The sequence below is a fragment of the Epinephelus lanceolatus genome, chromosome 23, assembly GCF_041903045.1.
Source record: "Epinephelus lanceolatus isolate andai-2023 chromosome 23, ASM4190304v1, whole genome shotgun sequence".
Taxonomy (NCBI): Eukaryota; Metazoa; Chordata; class Actinopteri; order Perciformes; family Serranidae; genus Epinephelus; species Epinephelus lanceolatus.
Window position 1 is genome coordinate 35,675,532 of NC_135756.1, and position 22,881 is coordinate 35,698,412.

Sequence of the window (22,881 nt, forward strand, 5' to 3'; positions counted from 1 at the left end):
CGCGAATCAGGCCTTCATGGTCAAATAGCTGCTAGTAAACTACTGCTAAGGAGAGGCAACAAGCAGAAGAGATTTGTTTGGGCCAAGAAACACAAGGAATGGACATTAGACCAGTGGAAATCTGTGCTTTGGTCTGATGAGTCCAAATTTGAGATCTTGGGTTCCAACCACCGTGTCTTTGTGAGACGCAGAAAAGGTGAATGGATGGATTCCACATGCGTGGTTCCCACTGTGAAGCATGGAGGAGGAGGTGTGATGGTGTGGGGGTGTTTTGCTGGTGACACTGTTGGGGATTTATTCAAAATTGAAGGCACACTGAACCAGCATGGCTACCACAGCATCCTGCAGCGACATGCCATCCCATCCGGTTTGCGTTTAGTTGGATGATCATTTATTTTTCAACAGGACAATGACCCCAAACACACCTCCAGGCTGTGTAAGGGCTATTTGACCAAGAAGGAGAGTGATGGAGTGCTGCGGCAGATGACCTGGCCTCCACAGTCACCGGACCTGAACCCAATCGAGATGGTTTGGGGTGAGCTGGACCACAGAGTGAAGGCAAAGGGGCCAACAAGTGCTAAACACCTCTGGGAACTCCTTCAAGACTGTTGGAAAACCATTTCAGGTGACTACCTCTTGAAGCTCATTGAGAGAATGCCAAGAGTGTGCAAAGCAGTAATCAGAGCAAAGGGTGGCTATTTTGAAGAAACTAGAATATAAAACATGTTTTCAGTTATTTCACCTTTTTTTGTTAAGTACATAACTCCACATGTGTTCATTCATAGTTTTGATGCCTTCAGTGAGAATCTACAATGTAAATAGTCATGAAAATAAAGAAAACGCATTGAATGAGAAGGTGTGTCCAAACTTTTGGCCTGTACTGTATATATATATATATGTATATATAAATATATGTATGTGTATGTCTCTCTCTCTCTCTCTCTCTCTCTCTCTCTGTCTCATTGTGTCACATGGATTACTGTTAATTTATTATGCTGATCTGTTCTGTACGACATCTATTGCACGTCTGTCCATCCTGGAAGAGGGATCCCTCCTCAGTTGCTCTTCCTGAGGTTTCTACCGTTTTTTTTCCCCGTTAAAGGGTTTTTTTTTGGGGAGTTTTTCCTTATCCGCTGTGAGGGTCTTAAAGACAGAGGGATGTCGTATGCTGTAAAGCCCTGTGAGGCAAATTGTGATTTGTGATATTGGGCTTTATAAATAAAATTGAATTGAATTGAATTGAATATATACAAGTATAAAATATAAATGCATACATATGGTGTGTATAGAGGGAGTGGGGGAAAGGAATGTGCTTGTGCTACATTGTATAATACACAAGTATAAGGTTATGTAGAAATTAATGTTAGTGCTTCTGCAGCTTTACCATTGTGGTAATATAAACGGGGTGTACTAGTAATCCAGGGAATGTTTAAAGATTTTTATTCAAAAAGAGAAGCATTTCAACAGTACGAGGTTTCAGTGTGCTCCTTTTGTGGCTGACTACCTCTCCGGCTTTGGAGAAGACCCGCTCACATGGCACTGATGATGCTGGCATGTGGAGATACTTTTGGGCCATCTTGAAAAGGTTTGGGTAGATACTTTGACGTGATGCCCAGTAAGTGAGCGGGTCGTCTCCTCTGGAGAGGTAGGGCTCAGACAGATATCTCTGAACCTCAACTGTAGCATCTGCTGTTGCACTTTGAGATTGTTGTGTTCTTCCTAAACAAAAAGAAAATGGAAATTAGCCATCTTTCTTAATAAGAAAATGGTGCTTACAGTAATAACAGGCCATAATACAAACCAACTCTGCTGTCCAAAAGATCCCATAAGTTGTTGTCTGCTGAAGGCCCATGTTCTTCGTTGGCAGCTGACTGATGGAGTTGATAATGTTTTAATATGTGTTACTACAGAGGTATGGAAAACACAATATGGAATAATAAATGGTACACTACCTGCGATATTGACGGCATTCCCCTCTCAACCCTCATGGCTCCAGCGCATTCTGCAGTCAGTTTTGACATGGCCTCCTGTGCATGGGTTTCATTGCCAAAGGCTAATGTCTTAAATCTTGGGTCCAAGATGGTGGCTAAGGCCACAACTCTGACATTTTCAACTGTGCATCGTTTGACCAGCTCATACTGCAGTTGTTTTATCAGATGGAGTGCTGTTTGGTTTTTAATGGCTGATGCCTTTACAGCCAGTTTGTGCTGTACCATTCTGATGAGTGGAATGACTTTTGACGCAGAAACATGCTTTTCAGCTGACATCTCTGTGGAGGCCAGATGGAAGGGTGCAAGTACATCTAAGCAGTCATTGACTGTCCCATAGTCTACAAATGTGAGGGGAGGAATGTCTGTGGTAAGGGATGCCACTGCCGCACCAACTGGTTCTCGTTGTTCATACAGTCTTTGTAACAAGTACGTGGAGTTCCATCTGGTTTCTACTTCTTGAACCAGTTTGTGAACAGGCTTGTGCAGCTGACTTTGCATCTCTGTGAGTTTCTCCTTTGCTTTAGTGCTTGTCCTAAAAAAGCAACAATTTTTCGGCCTCTTGCTCTGATGTCAGTCAGTGGAGGAGTCCCACACCAAGCAAAACACTCTCTAGCTCCATTTTGTGATTAAAAGACAACTTCGGTATTTTTCAACCTGGGCTCTATTTCCCCATGTGTATGTGTGCGTATGATTCATGGGTACCACTCGTTCTAAAAGTGGTTCAGTATTGAGCCGCGAAACAAGCTAAAACAGTAATGGGGGCAAATGCGTCCCGTATAAATGTGCTTTTTTTCGCCATTGACCGGTTCAGATCGCCAGTGCTATCTCTGTAAATAGCATATGGTAGCGGCCCTGGGGCAGTGGTGAGTGTGAATGAGTGGAGTCAGCGGTCAGTCAGTGTTGGAGCAGAAAGGCGGAAGTTGTCCCCGCTCGGTATTGTAAATGAGTGTGTGTGTGAAGTGTGTGTTGCACTAGAAGAGTCAGAGGACGGAGTCAGAAGTGATCACTGCAGTCTAACGGCTAACGTTAACAGCTAACGGTTAGCCCAGCTAATCTACGATAACCATATTAATTACGTGCATACAGAAATAGTAACGTTTGTTCAGTCATTGTGTTTATAGACTTAACAAACATCAGATTAGTCTACACGGTGATATAGTGACGTGAAAAATGTGTTATATAGCTAAACTCTGCTGGTTCTCTACCCATAAGTATTTATAAACAACACAGTGATTCCCTGGGGGCACCGCCGGAAGTGAAGGGCGTGAGGCCCCTTCACTTCCGGTTAGTCGAAAAACTCCGGGCTGTGCCTCCAGAGGTAAAGGAAGACATTTTTTTTTTTTTTACCGATGGATTTCCAGATTGAGATACCACTGACTAATATGTATAGCCTATATTCCTGCCCGGCTTGACATATTCGCTCGCGGCTCGCGAGCGACATATACCAGTGTGGCCCTGGTGTAAGACTGTGCTCTTTTAGGCACCGGTTGCTCTGCCATAGCCCTCCCTTACTACCTCACCTCATTCCTCACAAACACACCACGCATTCTCACAAACACACCTTGCACTCTCACATCTCACAACATACTCTTTCAACCACTCAAACAACTCTCCAATGTAACTTTCTAATAAGCCTATTCTACTATATGTCTAGTGTGTTTCTATGAATGAATGTTTGTTGTGTATGTATGAATCTATGTGTATGTAGGCTATCTATGTGTATTATTTAGTGTATGAAATATAAGTAAATCTATCTAAACCTAATTCTAACTACAGTACTCTCCTTAGCTTCTTCCCAAATAACAAATATAGCAATAGCGTTGAACTCCTCCTCTTAAAAAACACACAGTTTGAGCAGTGAATCAGACCCATTTTAAAGCCTTGACATACTGAAATGCCCAACCCCTTCAAATTTCCCGTGAAGCAGCGCAACACGCGATGTGACGTAACGAGGCCTCGCTCACAGTAGTCACGTGATTGTGAACGTGCCGAATCAGAGATCGAAACACTGTCTTGGAACACTTCCGCTTCAAAAGATCGACACTGTGTTGAGCGAACTGACTCGAGCGTAACATCACTAGAGCAGGCAGAGGAAGCATTTTGACTTGCCACAACAAATATGTCCGATTCCAGCTAAAGGTAAAGACAGGCATTCATTCCTCCTTTCCGTTATGTTGTTGGATAATTATACTAACAATCCGAGCCTATCTGTGTGAAAAAATTGCACTTTTAGTGGACGTATTTTGATGTTGTTTGACGCTGTCTGAGTGCCCTATTATTTGATATAGTGCACGCTCACGGGCTGCAGGCAGGTCAGCCCTAGCTTCGTACTGGAGAAATGTCACATATTGAACATCCTATCACTCATTTAGACAAAAGTAGATCAGAAAATAGGGCCCAGGTTGAAAAAAACGTTAGTTCCCCTTTAATATATTTTTCCACCACACACACACACACACACACACACACACACACAGTGGCGTGGATAGTGTCAGCTTGTTGTTGACATCACTTAATTTATTGTAATAAATGTCAGCTGATGAAAATGGGTAATCAGTCCATATATTTGTTATAATCAGTGCTGAATCAGTTGATATTTTGCACCTTCTAACCGTTTATTGATTGAATGTTTTTGCTGTTATACTGCGGGGCTTTCATGCATAATGTTATGCAATGTATAATAACTTGACTCGTCTGCAGCAGGTAGATCTACTCTCAGAACAGAAGTTTTCTTTAGGAAAATAAGCTCTGGATTTCTTCTCTTTGAGAGGTAGTAGTCATCCCTCTGGTCACTCCAGACCTACAGGTCTGTATGCTATACAGGCAGGAGTGTTAGGATCTGTTGAAACATAAATTTAAAGGTCTGGAGCTGGACCAGAATGCTCGTGACCTCGTTCCCTTCTTCTCGAACAAACTTTCTTTGTTTCTATTAAATATCAAAAACTCAGATACTCAGAAGTAAAAAAAAATCACTGGAGACACGTAGAATCAGATGCAACTGAGTTTAATGTGCTCGCAGGCAACAAACACATCACAACTCAATGAGTCAAGCTCCGGAGCAGGACTGGATTTTCTTTGTCTGCGCACCCGCTTTTATTGTGAAGATTGCTGCTGAGTCATCTTTTTCTTAATCCTTCCCACTTGGCTCTGATCGTAACGGTGTCACATTTCTGCTGAGTTTCCACTTTTTCTTAATCCTTCCCACTTGGCTCTGATCGTAACGGTGTCACATTTCTGCTGAGTTTCCACTTTTTCTTTAGTCCTTCTCCCTTGGAGCTGAAACATAACGGTGTCACATTTCTCCTGTCTCCCCCTGATGGCTGCCTCTTTACTTGCACTCGTACATAATAGTATCCCCTCTCTCCTTTTCTCCCTTGGAGCCAACTTCACCATATAATGCTTTTCTGGGCAGTCTAAGACCGCCCCCTCTTACCAGAGTCATATCAGGACAAGCTGGAATTCCCCTAACTTTCCACCAGTGTTTCTGAGCCCATGCTCATGCTATTTTTAGAAATGATGCACTGAATCCTAGGTACTTCTCCACCACAATGCTTAAGTGCTCAATGAGTGTATGTGTGTGTCATAGGAATACATAAAATAATAAACCAGTGTGTGACTTCTCAGTGCACAGAGTACATTGCTTCAACACATATCTTTAAAGGTCAACTTAAAGGTACAGTATAAACACTTCAGTAAATCAGTACATTACACTACATTCCCCCCTTTGGGGCTAACAAGTCCCACTAAATAGCAAGGGAGGAAAATATATATTCCCCCCTTTGGGACCAGAAGGTCCCATACTACAATCTTCATGAATCAGCAAGCTTATCAGAGGGAAAAAATATATATTCCCTCCTCTGGGACTGCAAAGTCCCACTCTACCCAAGCAATTTGCCAAACATCAAACACACTACATTCTACTGATTACAGCTTGGTATAGGCACAACAAGGGTAAGGCACTCAATGTGTAATATCACTCTGTTACAGTGTTTAATCTAAAACCTAGAAAGGTGATTGTTAAGTAGTGCAACACACAAGATATGTCACAGTGGGATACACCATCACTCCAGTGTATACATAATTATAGAACGATTACAGTGAGTGGAACACCCTAATTATCCTGTAACTGTTGATATAGCACAGTCACTGGTTAGTAGAATCAGTGGAAACATAGGCCAACGTCCCGGCCATACGCAGATGGCGGTAAGCTGCAACTTGATCCTTCAGTAACGCGATCTCAAGCTCCAACTCTTGACAGGTTGCCAGCTGCTTTCGCAGGTTTTGGTTGTCTCCTGTCAGGATGTGGACTTGAGCACGCAGGATGATCTCCTGTTGATCCTGTTCATGCTGCTCCTTCAGGCCCCAGTGATTTTCCACCATCCCATTTGTAAGTGTAATGGCGCAGCTTGCGCAGGCTATGTTGCAGCTCTAGAGGGAAGCTGCACACTAGTCGATGGTCGAATTTTGCAGGAACATCATAGAGTTGGGTGTGCAGGTCATCCCCGAGCTGCTTGTATCTCTCAGTGGTGGGCGTCTTGTTTTGCAGCTCGTGGAGATGTCCTTCCACCACCTCAGGCCACACGTTATATTGGCATTGCAACAGGACTCTGGTGGCTTGCGACAATGGTCTTTGTGGCACAGGTGTGTGTTGTCAGCGGGGTTGAAGGGGTTGATGGGAGTCCAGTTTGGGATGTTCGTCAATGGCTGCTGCATAAGCGGTGGCACGTAGGTTCCTGGCGAGGTCATCAGCGCGTACTGGTACCAATGGGCTTCAATGGGGCTCCTCCTTGGGGCACATATGGGAATGGGGGTCGGTTGGTCAGCCTGGGAGATGGGCTGGGGTGGTCTGGGCGCTCTGGCATGGCTGGGCGCTCTTGGTAGGCCAACCTTGTATTCTGCTGCTTTGGATACAGGGATCTCCAACTGCTGGCCATGCTCTGCACCTATCTATGTGTTGTAAGGGACATTGTTTAGTTCAATTCACTTCCCTCTTTTCCTCCTTTTCCTTCTAATTACCCCGTGGTATAAATAACCTATATATGTTAATCAGTCGATTGTTAGTATGGGTTCGGTGACAGCAAGGTTTTACCTGGATCTATTGCCAATTATTTGTTTTTTTCTTAGCCTGAATCGGCTCTCCCTCTATACGACCTCGTATTCCCCTTCCAGGTTCCCCTTCATTGGCTCATATAAGTTTATACTGTCAGCCATATTCTCACATACGTCCGTATTGTCAATCATGGTCTCATATAAATCATTGTTCAATCTTATGGGTGCATAGGGTCTTACCCACGGTTCATCTAGTTCCCACAATTCGCCTTTCTCGGGGAGCTTTTCCTGCTGTTGTATCAGCATAACAGATTGTCCCGTGGCCGCTCTCATGGCCCTTCTTATCAGGATCTGTATTAAGGGAAGGACACAACAGATTATCAAGAGAATAGTCAATAAAACAAGTCCAAATATTACTCCTATAGTCCATTTTCCAACAGAGAACTTTTCTAACCAGTCAAGAATTGATGAGGTTTTAGTGTTCCAATTGGAGTGTTGTACTTGTTGGTCTCTTAGTCTACGTATGTTGTCTAAAGCTTGAGTCAGGTTGCCATCTTCACCTGTATTCATGGGGATGGCTGTACAGCACTCTCCCCCTATTATATCACAGACACCTTGGTCTGGGGCTAACGTTGTTTTGATGACAAATCTGTTCTGCACAGTCATTAGGGATGTAGCATGCAACTGTTCACTCACACCTTCCAGTGCTGCTATAGACCAATTTACGAACCTCTGTTGATTGTACCACAAATAGTTCACCCAGCGGCTATTACGTGCTATGTATTGGGCATTCATTATGGTCCCTACAAATGGCATAGCACCTAATCCTCTACCTGTCCCTATCCAGTCATCACCTATGGAATATATCTGCTAGGGATCCGTACCTTTGCTAAGGTCATACTGGTTCGACACACTTTTGCGATCCAAGTCTGATTAGTTTGCTTATGGGTGGCACTTTCCTACCGGCACCGCATCAATTGTTCCACCACAAGCGTGTTGTTGCTGCTAGTGTAATTCTCTAACCAATGTTCGATGTGCCCTCGGGCTACACAAAAGGGAAATACTATATCTTGAGCCAAATGCACTACTGGTGGTACTTGAAATTCTTTTTTAATTTGCTCAGGAGCCCCTTTAAGACTTATTGGGCAGATTTCACTATTATTGGCGTAACTGGTTTTCCCTGCCGCCATCCACATAGTACACTGTACACTATGCACGAGCTGTTGGTTATTTGTTTGGCGGAGTACTCTAACCACTGGTAAAACATATTAGATCTCCACGTGGTAGTTCTAATTAGTTCGGTGTCTCGTGCTGGCGTGTTTCTGGTTCTCCTGCAGGGTTCTGATTTTAGTTCAAGCCATTGTTGAGCCAGTTCTACAGGTACTATGTGCCCGGTGTCTATGTTGGCACAACTTTCATTATCACACCAGACTCTTGCTGTCACCATCCCCTCAGCTCTACATTGTGGTCCTATAGACCAGCCATGCAACCTAATATTTCCTGGACCTTCCACCAACACATCATCATAAGCATGCGACTTATAGTAGGTCAGCTGCACTATTTCTCCGCTAGGCATCTGTCCTTGTTTTACAGCCATGGATCCTAGTGTGAGTAAACAATGGTCCATCTGCCCCTGATCCTGATCGCTCTGTTCGGCTCCCTCACTTGGCTTCACCCTTTTCATGATAAGCAGTAATGTTAGTAGCACTGCAGCTATTATCCCTGCCTGAATTCCTCCTCCTATACTAGTCTGGCCTCCTACATCTGAATTTCTCTGGCTATATGGCCTGCTGGTCTGCTGTTCCCTGTTCTGAGCCCGCATCTCCTGTGTCTGCACCCCTTGTGTCTGTGTCTCCTGTGTCTGTGTCTGCACTGTCTTGGCTCTCTGCTGCACCTGTTTCTGTGCTGCGGCCTTCTTCTTCTTCTTCTTCTGTAGCTTCCTTAATTTCCTCTGCTCTTGATGTCCCTGCGCCCTCATCATCATCCCTGCGGCTGTCAGGTGTCGACTCATGAGACTCATCACTAGCAACTGTGGAGGAGGTGCTCCCCTCCGTGGTGCTCTCTGGTGATACCCTCCCTGGCAGCGACCCACTGCTGTCACTCTGGGCCCCACTCCAATCCTGCCTGGCCGCCAAGCGTAAGGATCGCCTTGTCCCTTGCTCCTGCGGGGAGGCATCGCCTGAAGGTCCTCTGGGATCTCGACTCGTCTGTCCACTGTGGCTCCTTTCACCTGCTGGAAGATGGCCCTGTGGATATGGGTTAGACTTCGTAAATAGTCAAACATTTCATTTTGCAGTTGCTCCAATGGGGGCCCTTCGTAGGGACCCCTCAAATATGGTACTGGCATGGGTCAACCCGTAAGCATTTCATGCAGTGTTAGATGCGTGATTCTGCTGGCTTGTGAGCACACTGACATTAGTGCTAGCGGTAAAGTATCCACCCAGTTAAGCTTGTCCCCACTATCTACTACTATTTTAGCGGTTTTTGTTTTCAGAATCCCATTTGCTCTTTCTACTGCCCCCTGTGATTGAGGGTGGTAGACACAGTCAAACTTTTGTTTGATGCCTAGTTGCTTCAATGTTTCTTGTATTACATTAGATACAAAGTGTTTTCCGTTATCTGATGATATGGTGTCTGGCATCCCAAATCTCTTCTTCTCGGCAGAGGAATTTTGCAGCTGTTCTGTGATCTGATCGGGCTATGGCTGTTGCTTCTACCCATCGGCTGTATCTGCATATGACTACCAAAACGTATCTCATTCCACTTACTCTGGATTGTGCTCCCATGTCTATGTAGTCTAACATGAGGTGTCTAAAAGGACCGTCTGGAGGTGGTATATGCGCCAGTGGGGCTATAAAAACTTTCCTGATGTTGTTATCTCACGCAAGTTTCGCATTCGCTTAGTACTCTATCTACCGTGGCTGCCATGAATGGTGACCACCATGTTGCTTGCAATTTCCGTAGGATCTCCCCCCTTGCGCAATGGTCATTACCATGCGCCCAAATTATAGCATGTCGCAGCAACAGGGTTGGTAGTACAAAATTGCAATGACTATCTCGCCAGAGACCATTTGTTGGCCCCTGTGCTTGTGTTCTGATGGCGCCACACTTGCTCCACAGTCGTTTTGAGCCTCACTTACTCTGTTTTGCACGGCTACAAGAGAAGGCATGGTAGTGAGGGGTTCACAGTCTTGTATGGTTAATATGGGTGCCATGTAATGGGTTTGGTTTGGACCCAATAGCAGCACAAAGACAGGCAGGTATCGTTGGTAACAAACTTTATTAGCACACGTCCAGGAAACAATGGCAGTAGGCAAAACAGTCTGTCTTCTGGCCGCTGGCCTTTAACAGTCTTTAGTAGGGATTGGAGGTTAGGCTCAGCCGAACCAAACCAGGACACTGGTGAGTACTGTCCGTAAAACTCAGTCTTGTACTCACTCAGTGAAGGAATATCAGAGTCACAGAACTGCAGGAAGCCACAGAGGAGACGGGAGTAACACTCACTCTGTAGAGCTGAATCAGGTAATCACCGGATAGCCAAGGGAGCAGACAGGCAGAATCCAGAAAGGGACAGGCAAGGATCGTGGTCGGGGACGGAAAGCTGAGGTGATTTCCAGGAGATCGGTGAGGCAGGATAGTCGGAGGCAAGCAGGGTCGTAACCGGGAGATCAGGCAGAGAAACGCTGGAGAGTCTGGTGCAAGCATCGAGAACAATCTAGCAATGAATGAGTGTGGAGCAGGGGCTTAAATGCAGCCAGAGCAGAGCAGAGAGCACAGGTGAGAGGAGTTGGCTTGATGAGAGGGGTGTGTCTGATTGGCAGATTGAAGCAGGCAGGTGCAGAGTGGTGAGGCAGAGATGAACTGTGACATGCCATTACTGCACCTATTGCTGCCTGTTTGGCTGCTACATCAGCTAGGTTATTACCCTTGGCTATCAATGAATCAGTCTTTTGGTGGGCTGGACATTTGATTATGGCTAGGGTTTTGGGGAGGAGCATAGCCTCCAGCAAGTCAACAATGGCCTCCCCATGTGTGACTGGGGTGCCGTCCTCTCTGCAAAACCCTCTCTGTTTCCAAATGTTTGTGTGGCAGAGAGAATCTGAGTCAGAGGCTGCAGACTGCAGCCTCTCCAAAAAGTAGGTCAACTCCTCCCCTTTCCTAACCCCCCTAAATTGGCAGAGCCTATTTAAGACACCTGTGGCATGAAGGCTGCCTTTCTCCTTGTCTGTGCCTGGTGGCTGCCAAATGGTCATGTCTCTGAGGTGGGTAATGTGGCCTGGAGGTTGTTTTAGCCTGTTTTACTTTGAGTAGTGACCTTTATTTTAACAGAAGCTACATTGTGTTTGTGTTAAATAGTGTACTGCCTGTTTTGCATGGATGGCCTGGTCGTCTTGGTGTCCATTGAAAATGATTTGAGGTTTGTTAACTTTTTAAACAATGTTTAACTTCCACAAACCACAAAATGTGTTAACATTGTATTTGCTTCTTTTGTAGTGGTGAATTGTTCCAAACTGATTGGAGGACATCAGGGTAATTATAGTACCTGCTCAGACACAATCAGCTGCTGCTCTGCTTTGAGTGTTTTGTCTGTTTTGTTAGCTTTGGTTTTGTTAGGTCCTGTTTTGTTCCAGGTTGCTCATCTTTAGTTTACTTTGAGTTAGCCATTACTTTTGAATTATGACATTCTATTGAAATTGTTATTAAAATTTGCCCTTTTAGCCTGAACCAACTGGTTTAATACAGTTTTAGCCGTTTCTTGGGTAACATTTTCTTCTTTTTTTTCCTTACAGTGCAGTGGTTGTTGGCTAGCGGTGGAGGCTAGGCACCCTGGGTGGTTCCCAGCATCTTTCTGTTGTAGTGATAAGGACACTGGGACACGATAGTCTGCACCTGTTTGCCGTGTGTTTGCTGTGAGTTCACGAGTGGTGGGTAAGTGCACTCCCGAGACACTTCCTTTGGTAGTTTGCCTCCCCCTTGCTAGCTTCCACCCACTCCCCCCTCCCCGTTTTGATAGTTTTAATCATCTACTCTGGAAGTGTTTTCATTAATTAAACAAAAAAAAGAGTTATTGTTAAGAGAATAAATTGTAATAAATTTTCATACATCCTTCTGTAACTTTGACTTGCCTTCATTGCCCATTACTAATTCTTTCTTTTCCCTCTACAGACACTTCCAGTTTAATAGTATTATTTTTGCTTATACAATTCTTAATAAATAAATCTTGATTTGCTTTTGAGCCACGTCTCTGTCTTGTAGTGCTTGAACCTGTGTTTGCCTTATTGCTTAGAACTGGGTAAAACTCCTTGGGTGAAAGTCCCTAGGTGGCGTTGTCTGGCTTGCAATTGGTGTCATTCCGTTACAGCCCCTTTATAATATAAAAGCACCACCCAACATTGCCACATTCATATGGATGTGGCCCACTCCATATGCATATGCTGAATCTGTATATACATTCAGTTACTTTCCCTTTGCTTCTCTACATGCTGCTGTTAGAGCTTTTATCTCTGCTAACTGGGCGGAGCAGGGCTGAGCAAGTTTACATGATTGTATAGTCACAAAATTCTGATCGTTATTGAGCTGTACAATTCCATAGCCTGCATGACTACCTGTGGTGTCCTGAAAGCAGGAGCCATCAACAAACAATGTGAGGTCAGCTAAAATGGGCTGATTGTGTAAATCTTCTTGAGCGCGCATAAATTTATCTGTGTCATGAAGACAGTCATGTGGTGTACCTTCTGTGGGTAGAACCATTTTAGTGGCCGGATTAATGATGGTACATCGTTGAATGTCGAGCTCAGGAGCGGACAGGATGACCTCATATCCTGTGCGTCTGGCCTGTGTCAAAACAAATCTGGGACTTGTCAGCAGGGCATGAAGCTGGTGAGAGGTGTACAAAGTTACAGGATGTCCCATTGTTAACAAGGATGCTTTTTGAAATGCAAAGTGGATGTGTCTTGCATCAGGACGTCACATGCAAACCCAGATTTCTCTGCTACGTAGAGATGAAAAGGCTTGGAGTAGTTAGGAGTGCCTAATGCTGGAGCAGACTGCATGTCTATTTTTAAAGCTTGGAATGCATCTTCTGCTTCCTCCGTCCAGGACAGCTGTGTTGTGTTGTTGGTCTGTCCTGCTGCTCTTACTAAAGCTCTGAGTGGAGCAGTTTTTATAGCATAGTCACAAATCCATGGCTGGCTGTATCCTGTCATGCCGAGAAAGGACAGCATTTGGCCCACCGTCTGCGGTTGAGGAGCCTTACTTACTTACCTTGTCTGCGACTGCTTCATCACCTGTCGTTGAGATTTGAGATTCTGATGTATTGTTTGTCATCTGAAATGTGGATGTATTTGTTCTCGGTGGGTAACCACTCTTGCACCTGCAGTGCACGTCTGACCATAGGACCCAGATGATGAGACTCATAACCTTCTGTTATCATCAGTGTAACATGTGGTGCAGAATTTGGCACCTGAAACCATCCTGCTAATTCTTCTGGGAGGCGGACAGCTGCCGCCACACCTTGAGGTCCTAAATACATGTCTTCACAAGTTATTAGGCATGGTTTTTTATTGAGCACTACGTCCCAGCATTCTTGATAATCTACATGAGTCTGGTCCAATGCAGGGCTCCCGCGGGTCCTTAAAAAGTCTTAAAATGTCTTAAATTAAAATCCGGGTAATTAAGGTCTTAAATTGTCTTAAAAAGCATTAAATTTTACTTTTAAAATGGTGTAAGAACCCTGTAACGCCTGTGGTGTCTCTGTGGCGTTCACGGGGCAGCTGTGGCATCATGCTTTGTGGAGGTTCCTCGGGGAAATGTAGATATAGTCCATCTTGAGTACACATGATCTTAGCTTTGAGAGGGCACAATATGTATCTGCCTAGAAGGTTTACTGGCATGTGAGCTGAATAGAGTAGGGGTGCAAATATGACTTTTCCTGCGATGAGCATTGGAACGGGCTCTGTCAATGGTATGACTTGTCATTTCCAAGAGAAACCTATGGTCTTGATGGATGACTTAGAGAGGGGGAGTTTAGAGCCTTCTTTTCCAATGCATGAATATGTAGCCCCTGTGTCCACCATAAAAGGATATGCTTGTTCGTGGATGACAACAGGTATAGTTGGTTCATCGTGTGGCTGTAATGAAATGACTGGTGACATTACTTCCCCCTCCGGCTTCTCTGGGCAGCCCTACCATGGGCACCCTGTCTCCTGTTCGGCCAATTTTCTGTTGGACCTTCCCATGGATTGACCGGACACGCCCTACGTCGGTGGCCGGGCTGGTTACAACCCCAGCATAGATTGTTAGGTGCAGCAGGATTCACTCCTGGATATCCTGTGTTCATTTCCTGGGGACTTGATTGCTGATAGGGTGCAGGTTTGCTGTTGCGGTGGCTGGGGTCCTGGAGGAAAGTTCGGTCCCCCTCTCCATCCTCCTCGGCCTGCTGGTCCTCCCCCAGGTCCGCCTCGACCCCGCCCCCTCGGGGGCCTCTGGATTGGTAATGAGTGGCATTGAATTGTCAGTATGTCCCTGGCCAAGGTCACTGAACCTTCCCTCCACTTGGCCTTCCATTGTTGTTACTGCTCTTGCCTCCTCTACTGAGCGCAGTGGGTATTGTCCCGTCTCTGATGGTGATGTGTCTTGTGGGTATGGTGGTGGTGATGTTGGTAGGGGTGGGGCTATGGGTCTCACATCCATCGGTGCCTGTCAATCAATCAGTTCAATCAATTTTATTTATAAAGCCTAATATCACAAATCACAATTTCCCTTACAGGGCTTTACAGCATACAACATCCCTCTGTCCTTTGGACCCTCACAGCGGATAAGGAAAAACTCCCCCAAAAAAACCCTTTAACGGGGGAAAAAAAACGGTAGAAACCTCAGGAAGAGCAACCGAGGAGGGATTCCTCTTCCAGGACGGACAGACGTGCAATAGATGTCGTACAGAACAGATCAGCATAATAAATTAACAGTAATCCGTATGACACAATGAGACAGAAAGAGAGAGAGAGAGAGAGAGAGAGAGAGAGAGATGCAGGACAGACGGTAATGACAGTAGCTTACAACAACATTAATGAAAGTAATAATATTATCGTTATAGTTCTGGCTACTGTGGTAAAATATGTTGAAAGTATAGCCTATATTAGTATCTGGCAGTATACATGTGTGATAATAATCGTATGTGTATAATAACAGTAGAAGTATGACTAATGACTAATGATGGCAGCAGCAGGAGGCATCTGGCAGGACCACGGCAGCAGCACAACCACACACGTCACGCTATCCAGGCACCACCGCGATATGAGTTAACCCTGTGGGTCCTGTGGGTCCTTGCTACGCGCTACTTGCACCATTTGCTCCCCACCCCCTGCCTGTCCAACATTATTGAGCTAACTGGAGTAGTTTCATGTCATATCCGACAACGGGAGGCTTTTAACAGATGACGTCCTGATGTTAGCTTTGCTGCTGCTGTTAGCTGTCCCTGTCAGCTGCAGCCACTGATGCTTTCTAGACATCGTGATTTCCCAAAACTGAATAAATACCACACATAGCAACAAAAAAACTGCTTTGCTAGCTCAATCATGTTGTAACTAAGATATCCGCTGGAAAATATATTTTTTTCACGGACCGTTTAATGAGTTATTACCTATTACAGACACCGCTAATGGCTAACAGGGCTAACAGCTAACGGTTAGCCCAGCTAAACGTGCACACAGAAATAGTAATGTTTGTTCAGTCATTGTGTTTATAGACTTTACAAACATCGGATTAGTCTAAATGGTGATACAGTGATGTGAAAAATGTGATATATATATATATATATATATATATATATATATACATATACATATATATATGTATTTACAGCTAAAAGCTCTGCTGGTTTTCTACCCGGAAGTATTTGTAAACAACAAGGCGATTCCCTCTATAGTCCGGCCGGACGGATGAGTCATGGCCTTGTAAAAGATTATGTTTGTTTTTTTTTAGTTGGCGAGAATGTGTCGCCGCAAATGCGACAAACATCCACTAACTTTGACGGCGTTTTCTGCGAGCAGGCTGAGCCATTTTGTACCGCTACACGTGTTTCTAGTGGGACTATGTTTACAAGCACAAGAGTTCAGCGAGCCACCGAAGGACCGCCCTGCAGATTTACCATTGGTTCTGCAACGTAGGGAGTTTTTTTAAATTCTGAAATTGTATCCGCCCATCTAAACACAAAATCAGGGAGAAAGTCATCAGTCTTTAGTTAAGCAAAGCGTCTAAAGACTGACTTGTGAGTCTACTTTTGCCTCAATGTGTCTTAGTTCTGACTCCATCTCGTCACAACATGCCAGGTTGAAGGTTCCATCTTTAGGCCAACGATTTTTTCCTGATGTTCTTTTGTGCCATTTGGTCACACAGCGTTGGATTCGGTTTCTCCGACCTGGGTGTTGTGTGTGTGTCATCACTATCTGTCAGAACCCCTTTTTCCATCTTTCCTTGGTTGGCTCCCATGAAGCCATGTTTAACTTTACTCGCTCTTGGAATTTGTGGTTGCTCGTCTGTTTCTTTTGTACGTATCATTGCTAGTAATTTCCCTACTGTGATCGCAGTTTTGTATTTATTTATTTATTTTTTTTTCTTTCAGAGGTTATATTCTAGTTTATGTGACCCGTCTCCTAGGGGCCTTTGGTTAAACAGCCAAATTTTCCTGTCTCCCAAATCAGCTTTTCTAGGCACGACAACAATCCGCAACCTTGGATTAAATTCCACTCCATTCTCTAAATCTTGAAATACTACCTGGTTTGGAGGAAGTGAAGCTACGGGTCCATTTTTATAATTATCACACAAATATTGCAGCAGTGGATCTAATGAGCAGGGAGTCCACAAATCATTTAAAATCGTCTCCCACTGTATACCTGGAAATTCTTCCTTCACTTGTTTCATTTGGTAAATTTATTAATTATCCAAAGTGTTAGTCGAATCTCTTGCTCGTCTTGCCACTGCTCCTCACCCTCGTTGTCTATGTAGGTTCTTTGCAACCCGAAACGTGTTCTTTATGCCTCTAGTATCTACTGAACCATCAGTCATGCAATGTTCTTCAGCCCAAATTTCGTCACTACTGCTGTCACCCTTTTCCATCCAACTCTTAGCAGCCTGATTTTAACTTCTCTTTTTTCTTTATTTTATTACTTATTTTATTTATTTATAAAGCTAAATTAAGATAACAAATATTTCTTTTTTATTCTCCCCTTAACAACCAACCAGTTTGTATGGAGTTCACCCGAGCAACTGGTTTGATCAGTGAAACATATGGACTTTCGTTGGCACTGTTAGGTTTCCAATCCCCAGACAATTTGTTGACACGGTTAGGTTACCCTTGTCTGGTTTTGTTTCACTGAGACACTGTTAATAACTACCACATTTAACAACCCTTTAAAACAAATCACATAAAACAAACACACAGATACCAGATTATGATGAAAACATTCAGGCACCAAAATGTCAAAGGAATTTTCTTTGTAATGACCTTTAAACCAATAGAGATCAGAACCGAAGTATTAAATTTTTGTTTTACAAAGCTTTGTTTTTTTTTCTTGTATAAGCCCACTTCTGTTGGCTGTGTGCACCCCTTATCTACCTCTTATGCTCCCCGTCCTTGTCCAGTCGTTAGTCTATTATGTCCTCAGTCTTTTTATCTACACACGTATCTACCTCTTATGCTCCCCGTCTTCGTCCATTCGTTAGTCTATTATGTCCTCAGTCTTTTATCTACACATATCTATTTATAACAACTTCTATCTTCTCCTATAATATTTACAATTTTTACACTTTGATCGATCTTTACCGCAGTCCCCTCAGGGCTCCTAGCGATATTTATCTCTTTTATTTCTTATCCTATCTCTTTTGCATTCTGTCCGTGCAGACCTGCTTCTCTAACACAACTATCCTGCGTTAGGCGTTGCAGGATAACAGCGGTACCCACAGATATGCTTTTTATCATAAACGTGGCACAGAAGGGACACAAAGGCTCAATTCTTCTCCGGTTTGACAAGAGCAAAGTTTATTACCAAAAGACAGGCAGGGTTCAGTACACAGAGAATCAAACAAGACAGGCTAAGGTATCCAAATTGTGAGGCAAAAGCTAGATCAATGACAAAACTGTGATTACCGGCAAGACGAGACAAGAAAGAGTGCTGGGACGAAGACTGTGACGTATGACGAACTGGCAACAAGACAGGGGAAGACATGAGGATTAAATACATGAGGTGATAGGGGGTGATGAGACACAGCTGGGGAGGAACAATCAGGAAACAGGTGTGACAGCGCCAGACAGGAAGTAAAACCTACGGAGACAAGGAGAGACAGGTGAATCTTTCAAAATAAAACAGGAAGTACAGGACAAGACACAAAACATGAACACAAAATGGGTGACTTAACTAACTGAAAACAGGATCATGACAGTACCCCCCCCTCAAGGGCCGGCTCCTGAAGGCCCAGGAGCATCAGGGTGAGCAGAATGAAAGTCCTGGATGAGTTGAGGGTCCAAAACAAAACGTGACGGGATCCAAGTCCGCTCCTCTGGACCGTATCCCTCCCAGTCCACCAGGTACTGAATTCCATGTCCCCGACAGCGAGCAGACAGGAGTCGTCGAACCGTGAAGACAGGACCACCATCGACGACCCGGGGGGGTGGAGGGGGCTTGGCCGGAGGGCAGAGTGGGCTGGACTTAATGGGCTTGACGTGGCTAACATGGAAGGTGGAGTGAATCCACAATGACCTTGGCAACTTAAGCTGGACAGCTGCAGGATTGACCACCTTAGAAATGGGAAACGGACCGATGAACCTGGGAGCGAGCTTCCTGGACTCAACTCTGAGGGGCAGGTTCTTGGTGGAGAGCCAGACCTTTTGACCCGTGACGTAATTAGGAGCAGAGGACCTCTTCTGATCCGCAGCGACCTTGTAGGCTGAAGAGCTCTTAAGGAGGACCTGACGAACCCGCTCCCAGGTTCTCCTGCAGCGCCTCACCAAGGCCAATGCGGATGGAACAGATGAATCCGATTCTGTGGTGGGAAAGAGAGAAGGTTGGTAACCATGGACAATATGAAATGGCGAAAAACTAGAAGAGGATGAGGGCAGTGAATTGTGTGCCACCTCCACCCAAACCAACTTCTCCGACCAAGTCCCCGGGTGCTGCGAAGCCATGATGCGAAGTCCTTTCTCCAACTCCTGATTGGCTCGCTCCGACTGGCCGTTGGTCTGGGGGTGGAACCCAGAAGAGAGGCTGACCGTTGCCCCTAGCAACCTACAAAACTCCTTCCAGAAACAGGAAACAAACTGGGGCCCCTTGTCAGACACAATATCCTGAGGAAATCTGTGAATTTTGAACACGTTAGTTAACATGGCCTCTGCAGTCTCTCTTGCTGAGGGAAGCTTGGGAAGGGGAATAAAATGTGCCATTTTAGACATTCTATCAATGACTGTGAGAACTACTGTGTTACCATTAGAGGGAGGCAGTCCAGTGACAAAGTCCATAGCTATGTGAGACCGAGGTTGCTTAGGAACGGACAAAGGTCTGAGTTCTCCCTGAGGCTTATGGTGAGGGGATTTGTGAGCCGCACAGACACTACAAGCGTTAACATAATCTGTGACATCATGGGCCATATTAGGCCACCAGAATCGGTTTTGGATCACCAACAAGGTTTTTTGAATACCAGGATGACAGGAGACTTTATTGGTGTGGGCCCACTCGATCACCTCACCCCTAAGCTTGTTAACCACAAAGAGTTTATTTACAGGGCAATCAGGGTGTGCTGGAACCTTCCTTCCAGCCGCCTCAACCTTGCTCTCGATCTCCCAAGTAATAGCTGAGATGAAACATGAATTAGGGAGGATAGTTTTGGGTTCAGTGACGTGATTAACTGGGTCAAATTTTCGTGACAAGGCATCGGGTTTACCGTTTTTGGAACCGGGACGATACGAGAGAGCAAAGTTGAAGCGGCTGAAAAAGAGTGCCCAGTGAGCCTGTCTGGCATTTAGTCTTTTAGCTGACTTCAGATACTCAAGGTTCTTATGATCAGTCCATACCTGAAACGGGATCTGAGCCCCCTCCAACCAGTGCCTCCATTCCTCCAGCGCCACCTTTACAGCCAACAGCTCGTGGTCCCCAATATCATAATTCTGTTCAGAGGAGGTTAATTTCTTGGACAAGAATGCACAGGGGTGTAGTTTACCGTCCTTGGGGTTTATCTGTGACAGGATGGCCCCAATACCCACGTCAGAGGCGTCTACTTCGACCACGAACTGTTGGCTGGGGTCCGAGAGGATGAGCACTGGAGCGGAGGAGAAGCTCTCCTTGAGGCTTTGAAAAGCCACATCACAATCTGAGAACCACACAAAAGATTTATGAGGAGAGGTCAGGTTATGCAAAGGGGCAGCAATAGTACTGTAATTCCTGATAAATCTTCTGTAGAAGTTAGCAAACCCCAGAAACCTCTGTACCTCCTTACAGTTACTAGGTGTGGCCCAATCCTGAACTGCTGACACCTTCAGTGGGTCCATCCTGACCTCCCCCTCTGCGAGTACAAACCCCAAAAACGAGACTGACAACTGGTGGAGCTCACACTTTTCTGCTTTTACAAAGAGCTGGTTCTGTAGTAATCTTTCCAGAACTGCTTGAACATGTTGGATGTGGGTTTCCTCTTCAGGGGAGAAGATCAGGATATCATCTAGGTAAACAAAAACAAAAACATTGAGTATGTCTCTTAATACATCATTTACCAGATTCTGAAACACAGCAGGTGCATTGGTAAGCCCAAAAGGCATGACTAAATACTCATAGTGACCAGTGGGGGTGTTGAAGGCAGTCTTCCATTCGTCCCCCTCCTTGATCCTGACGAGATGATACGCGTTGCGTAAATCCAACTTGGTGAACACTTTAGCTCCTTCAAGAAGCTCGAATGCAGATGATATTAGTGGCAGGGGGTACCTGTTCTTAACAGTAATGTCGTTGAGTCCTCTGAAGTCAATGCAGGGACGTAGAGTTCCGTCCTTCTTGTCCACAAAGAAAAATCCTGCTCCCGCAGGAGATGACGATGGTCGGATAATTCCAGCAGCGAGGGACTCGGTGATGTACTCCTCCATCGCCTTACGTTCTGGAGGAGACAAGGAATACAGTCTACCCCTAGGGGGGCGTAGAACCAGGTAACAACTCGATAGAGCAATCATAAGGGCGGTGAGGAGGTAGAGATTTAGCTCTGGATTTGCTAAAGACCTCCGATAAATCATGGTAGTAAGAGGGGACATGAACCAAGTCTGTCTCATTTAGTCTCTGGGTGATTATCTCTCTCCTGAGACACTTGTTGCGACAATCAGGTCCCCATGACGAGACTTTCCCCTGAGCCCAATCAAAACTTGGATTGTGAATCTTTAACCATGGGTGCCCAAAGATAGCCTGGTGAGACATAGCCTGAAAAACATGAAGACTGAGATCTTCAGTATGTGAGTCAGGTAAGGTGATCTTAACTGTCTGAGTCCGGTGAGTGATCCTGCCCAACAGACTGCCATCCACCGCGTTGACCTCTAGAGGTCGCTGGAGACGGTAAAGTCTTAGGTGGAGACTCCTGGCGAGAGATGGGTGTATGAGATTTGCATCAGAACCATAGTCTATGAATACCGGAACAGAGATAGAGGCAAATTCAGATCTGAACGTAGCTTTAATTTTGAGATGGGCAGGATTGTCTAGCAGCAGGTTCTGACTCACCCGACTCTTGGTTTCACAGGCGTCTTGGCGTTCTTTATGTGACAGTCACTCACCACATGTCCCAGTTGTCCGCAGTAAAAGCACCGCCCGTCCCTCTGTCGCCGAAGTCGCTCCTCCACGGGGAGACGGGTGAGTCCCAGCTGCATGGGCTCCTCAGCACGGGCTCCTGCGGGGGTGAGGCTGGATGCTGCAGGCCTGACATGACTGGGGAGATCAGTGGCGTCGCTCCTCCAGCTCCTGTTCAGCGGCGAGCGAACCCGGAAGCGGCCCCTCTCCAGCTCTCTCTCCGACAGTCTCTTGTCGATCTTGATTGAGAGCGCTATGAGTGAGTCGAGGTCCTCTGGGAGGTCGATTGAGACCGGCTGATCCTTGATGTTTTCAGAAAGTCCTTGAACAAAAACATCTATTAACGCAGCCGCGTTCCACTCACTTTTAGCCACCAGGGTGCGGAAATCAATGGCGTAATCCGACACCCTACGTCTGCCTTGTTTCAATTTAATCAGTGATCTAGATGCCTCACGACCAGGTGCAGTGTGTTGGAATACCTGCTCTAAAGCCCTGATAAACTCTGAGAGAGGAGCAAGAAGGAGATCGGCAGCTCCACTCTGCAGTGGCCCACGCTTCCGCTCGCCCTGAGAGGTGGGAGATAATAAAGGCTATCTTGGCCCGATCAGAGGGGAAGGAGGCTGCCTGTAACTCAAAATGTAATTCACATTGCGTGAGAAAAGGCCGAATATCACCTGACTCGCCTGAAAAACGTTCAGGACGAGACAACTGGTTACAAAATACATTATCATTAACATGAAGCGGCGCCTCCGCTGCCAAACCCGGAAGTGGGTCACTCGCAGCAACAGGCGCAGCCGCTGAGGGAAATCCCTTATTGAATTTTTCAACAAGACTACTAACCTGTGAGTCAAGAGTGGCCATAATCGAGTCTTGGCGTTGAGCCAATTCTCTCAGGCCAGAGCACAGAGTAGCCAGTTGCTCCTCCTGCTGAGCGAGCCTCTGACCCTGCGCTCGGAGAGCTTGACGAACCGGATCAGAATCAGCTGCGTCCATCTGGCCAGTTCGTGCTATCATAAACGTGGCACAGAAGGGACACA

The 22,881-nt window shown here is 45.5% G+C and overlaps 1 protein-coding gene and 1 long non-coding RNA gene across 2 annotated transcripts; one reads left to right on the forward strand and one right to left on the reverse strand.

The window, feature by feature from the left end:
* Positions 1-5,050: 5,050 nt before the first annotated feature.
* LOC117245648 (uncharacterized) lies at positions 5,051-11,007 on the reverse strand. Its single transcript, XM_033609129.2, has 3 exons — positions 8,935-11,007; positions 7,281-7,391; positions 5,051-6,938 (listed from the first exon to the last, which is right to left on the reverse strand). Exons 1-3 carry the CDS (start codon positions 9,385-9,387, stop codon positions 6,438-6,440), a joined length of 1,065 nt encoding a protein of 354 aa, XP_033465020.1. The 5' UTR covers positions 9,388-11,007; the 3' UTR covers positions 5,051-6,437.
* Positions 11,008-11,260: 253 nt separating this feature from the next.
* LOC117245649 (uncharacterized) lies at positions 11,261-12,447 on the forward strand. Its single transcript, XR_004500625.2, has 5 exons — positions 11,261-11,302; positions 11,397-11,457; positions 11,535-11,570; positions 11,831-11,969; positions 12,207-12,447. It is a non-coding gene; the product is annotated as an uncharacterized LOC117245649 (long non-coding RNA).
* The last annotated feature ends 10,434 nt before the right edge of the window (positions 12,448-22,881 follow it).

Coding starts and splice junctions, on each gene's coding strand:
- LOC117245648 (XM_033609129.2), bottom strand. CDS start 9,387: ATGCCAGTACCATATTTGAGGGGTCCCTACGAAGGGCCCCCATTGGAG. Junction 7,392..8,934: donor AGGCCGCAGCACAGAAACAG/GTGCAGCAGAGA, acceptor CCCTTAATACAG/ATCCTGATAAGAAGGGCCAT. Junction 6,939..7,280: donor GGGAACTAGATGAACCGTGG/GTAAGACCCTAT, acceptor TACAACACATAG/ATAGGTGCAGAGCATGGCCA.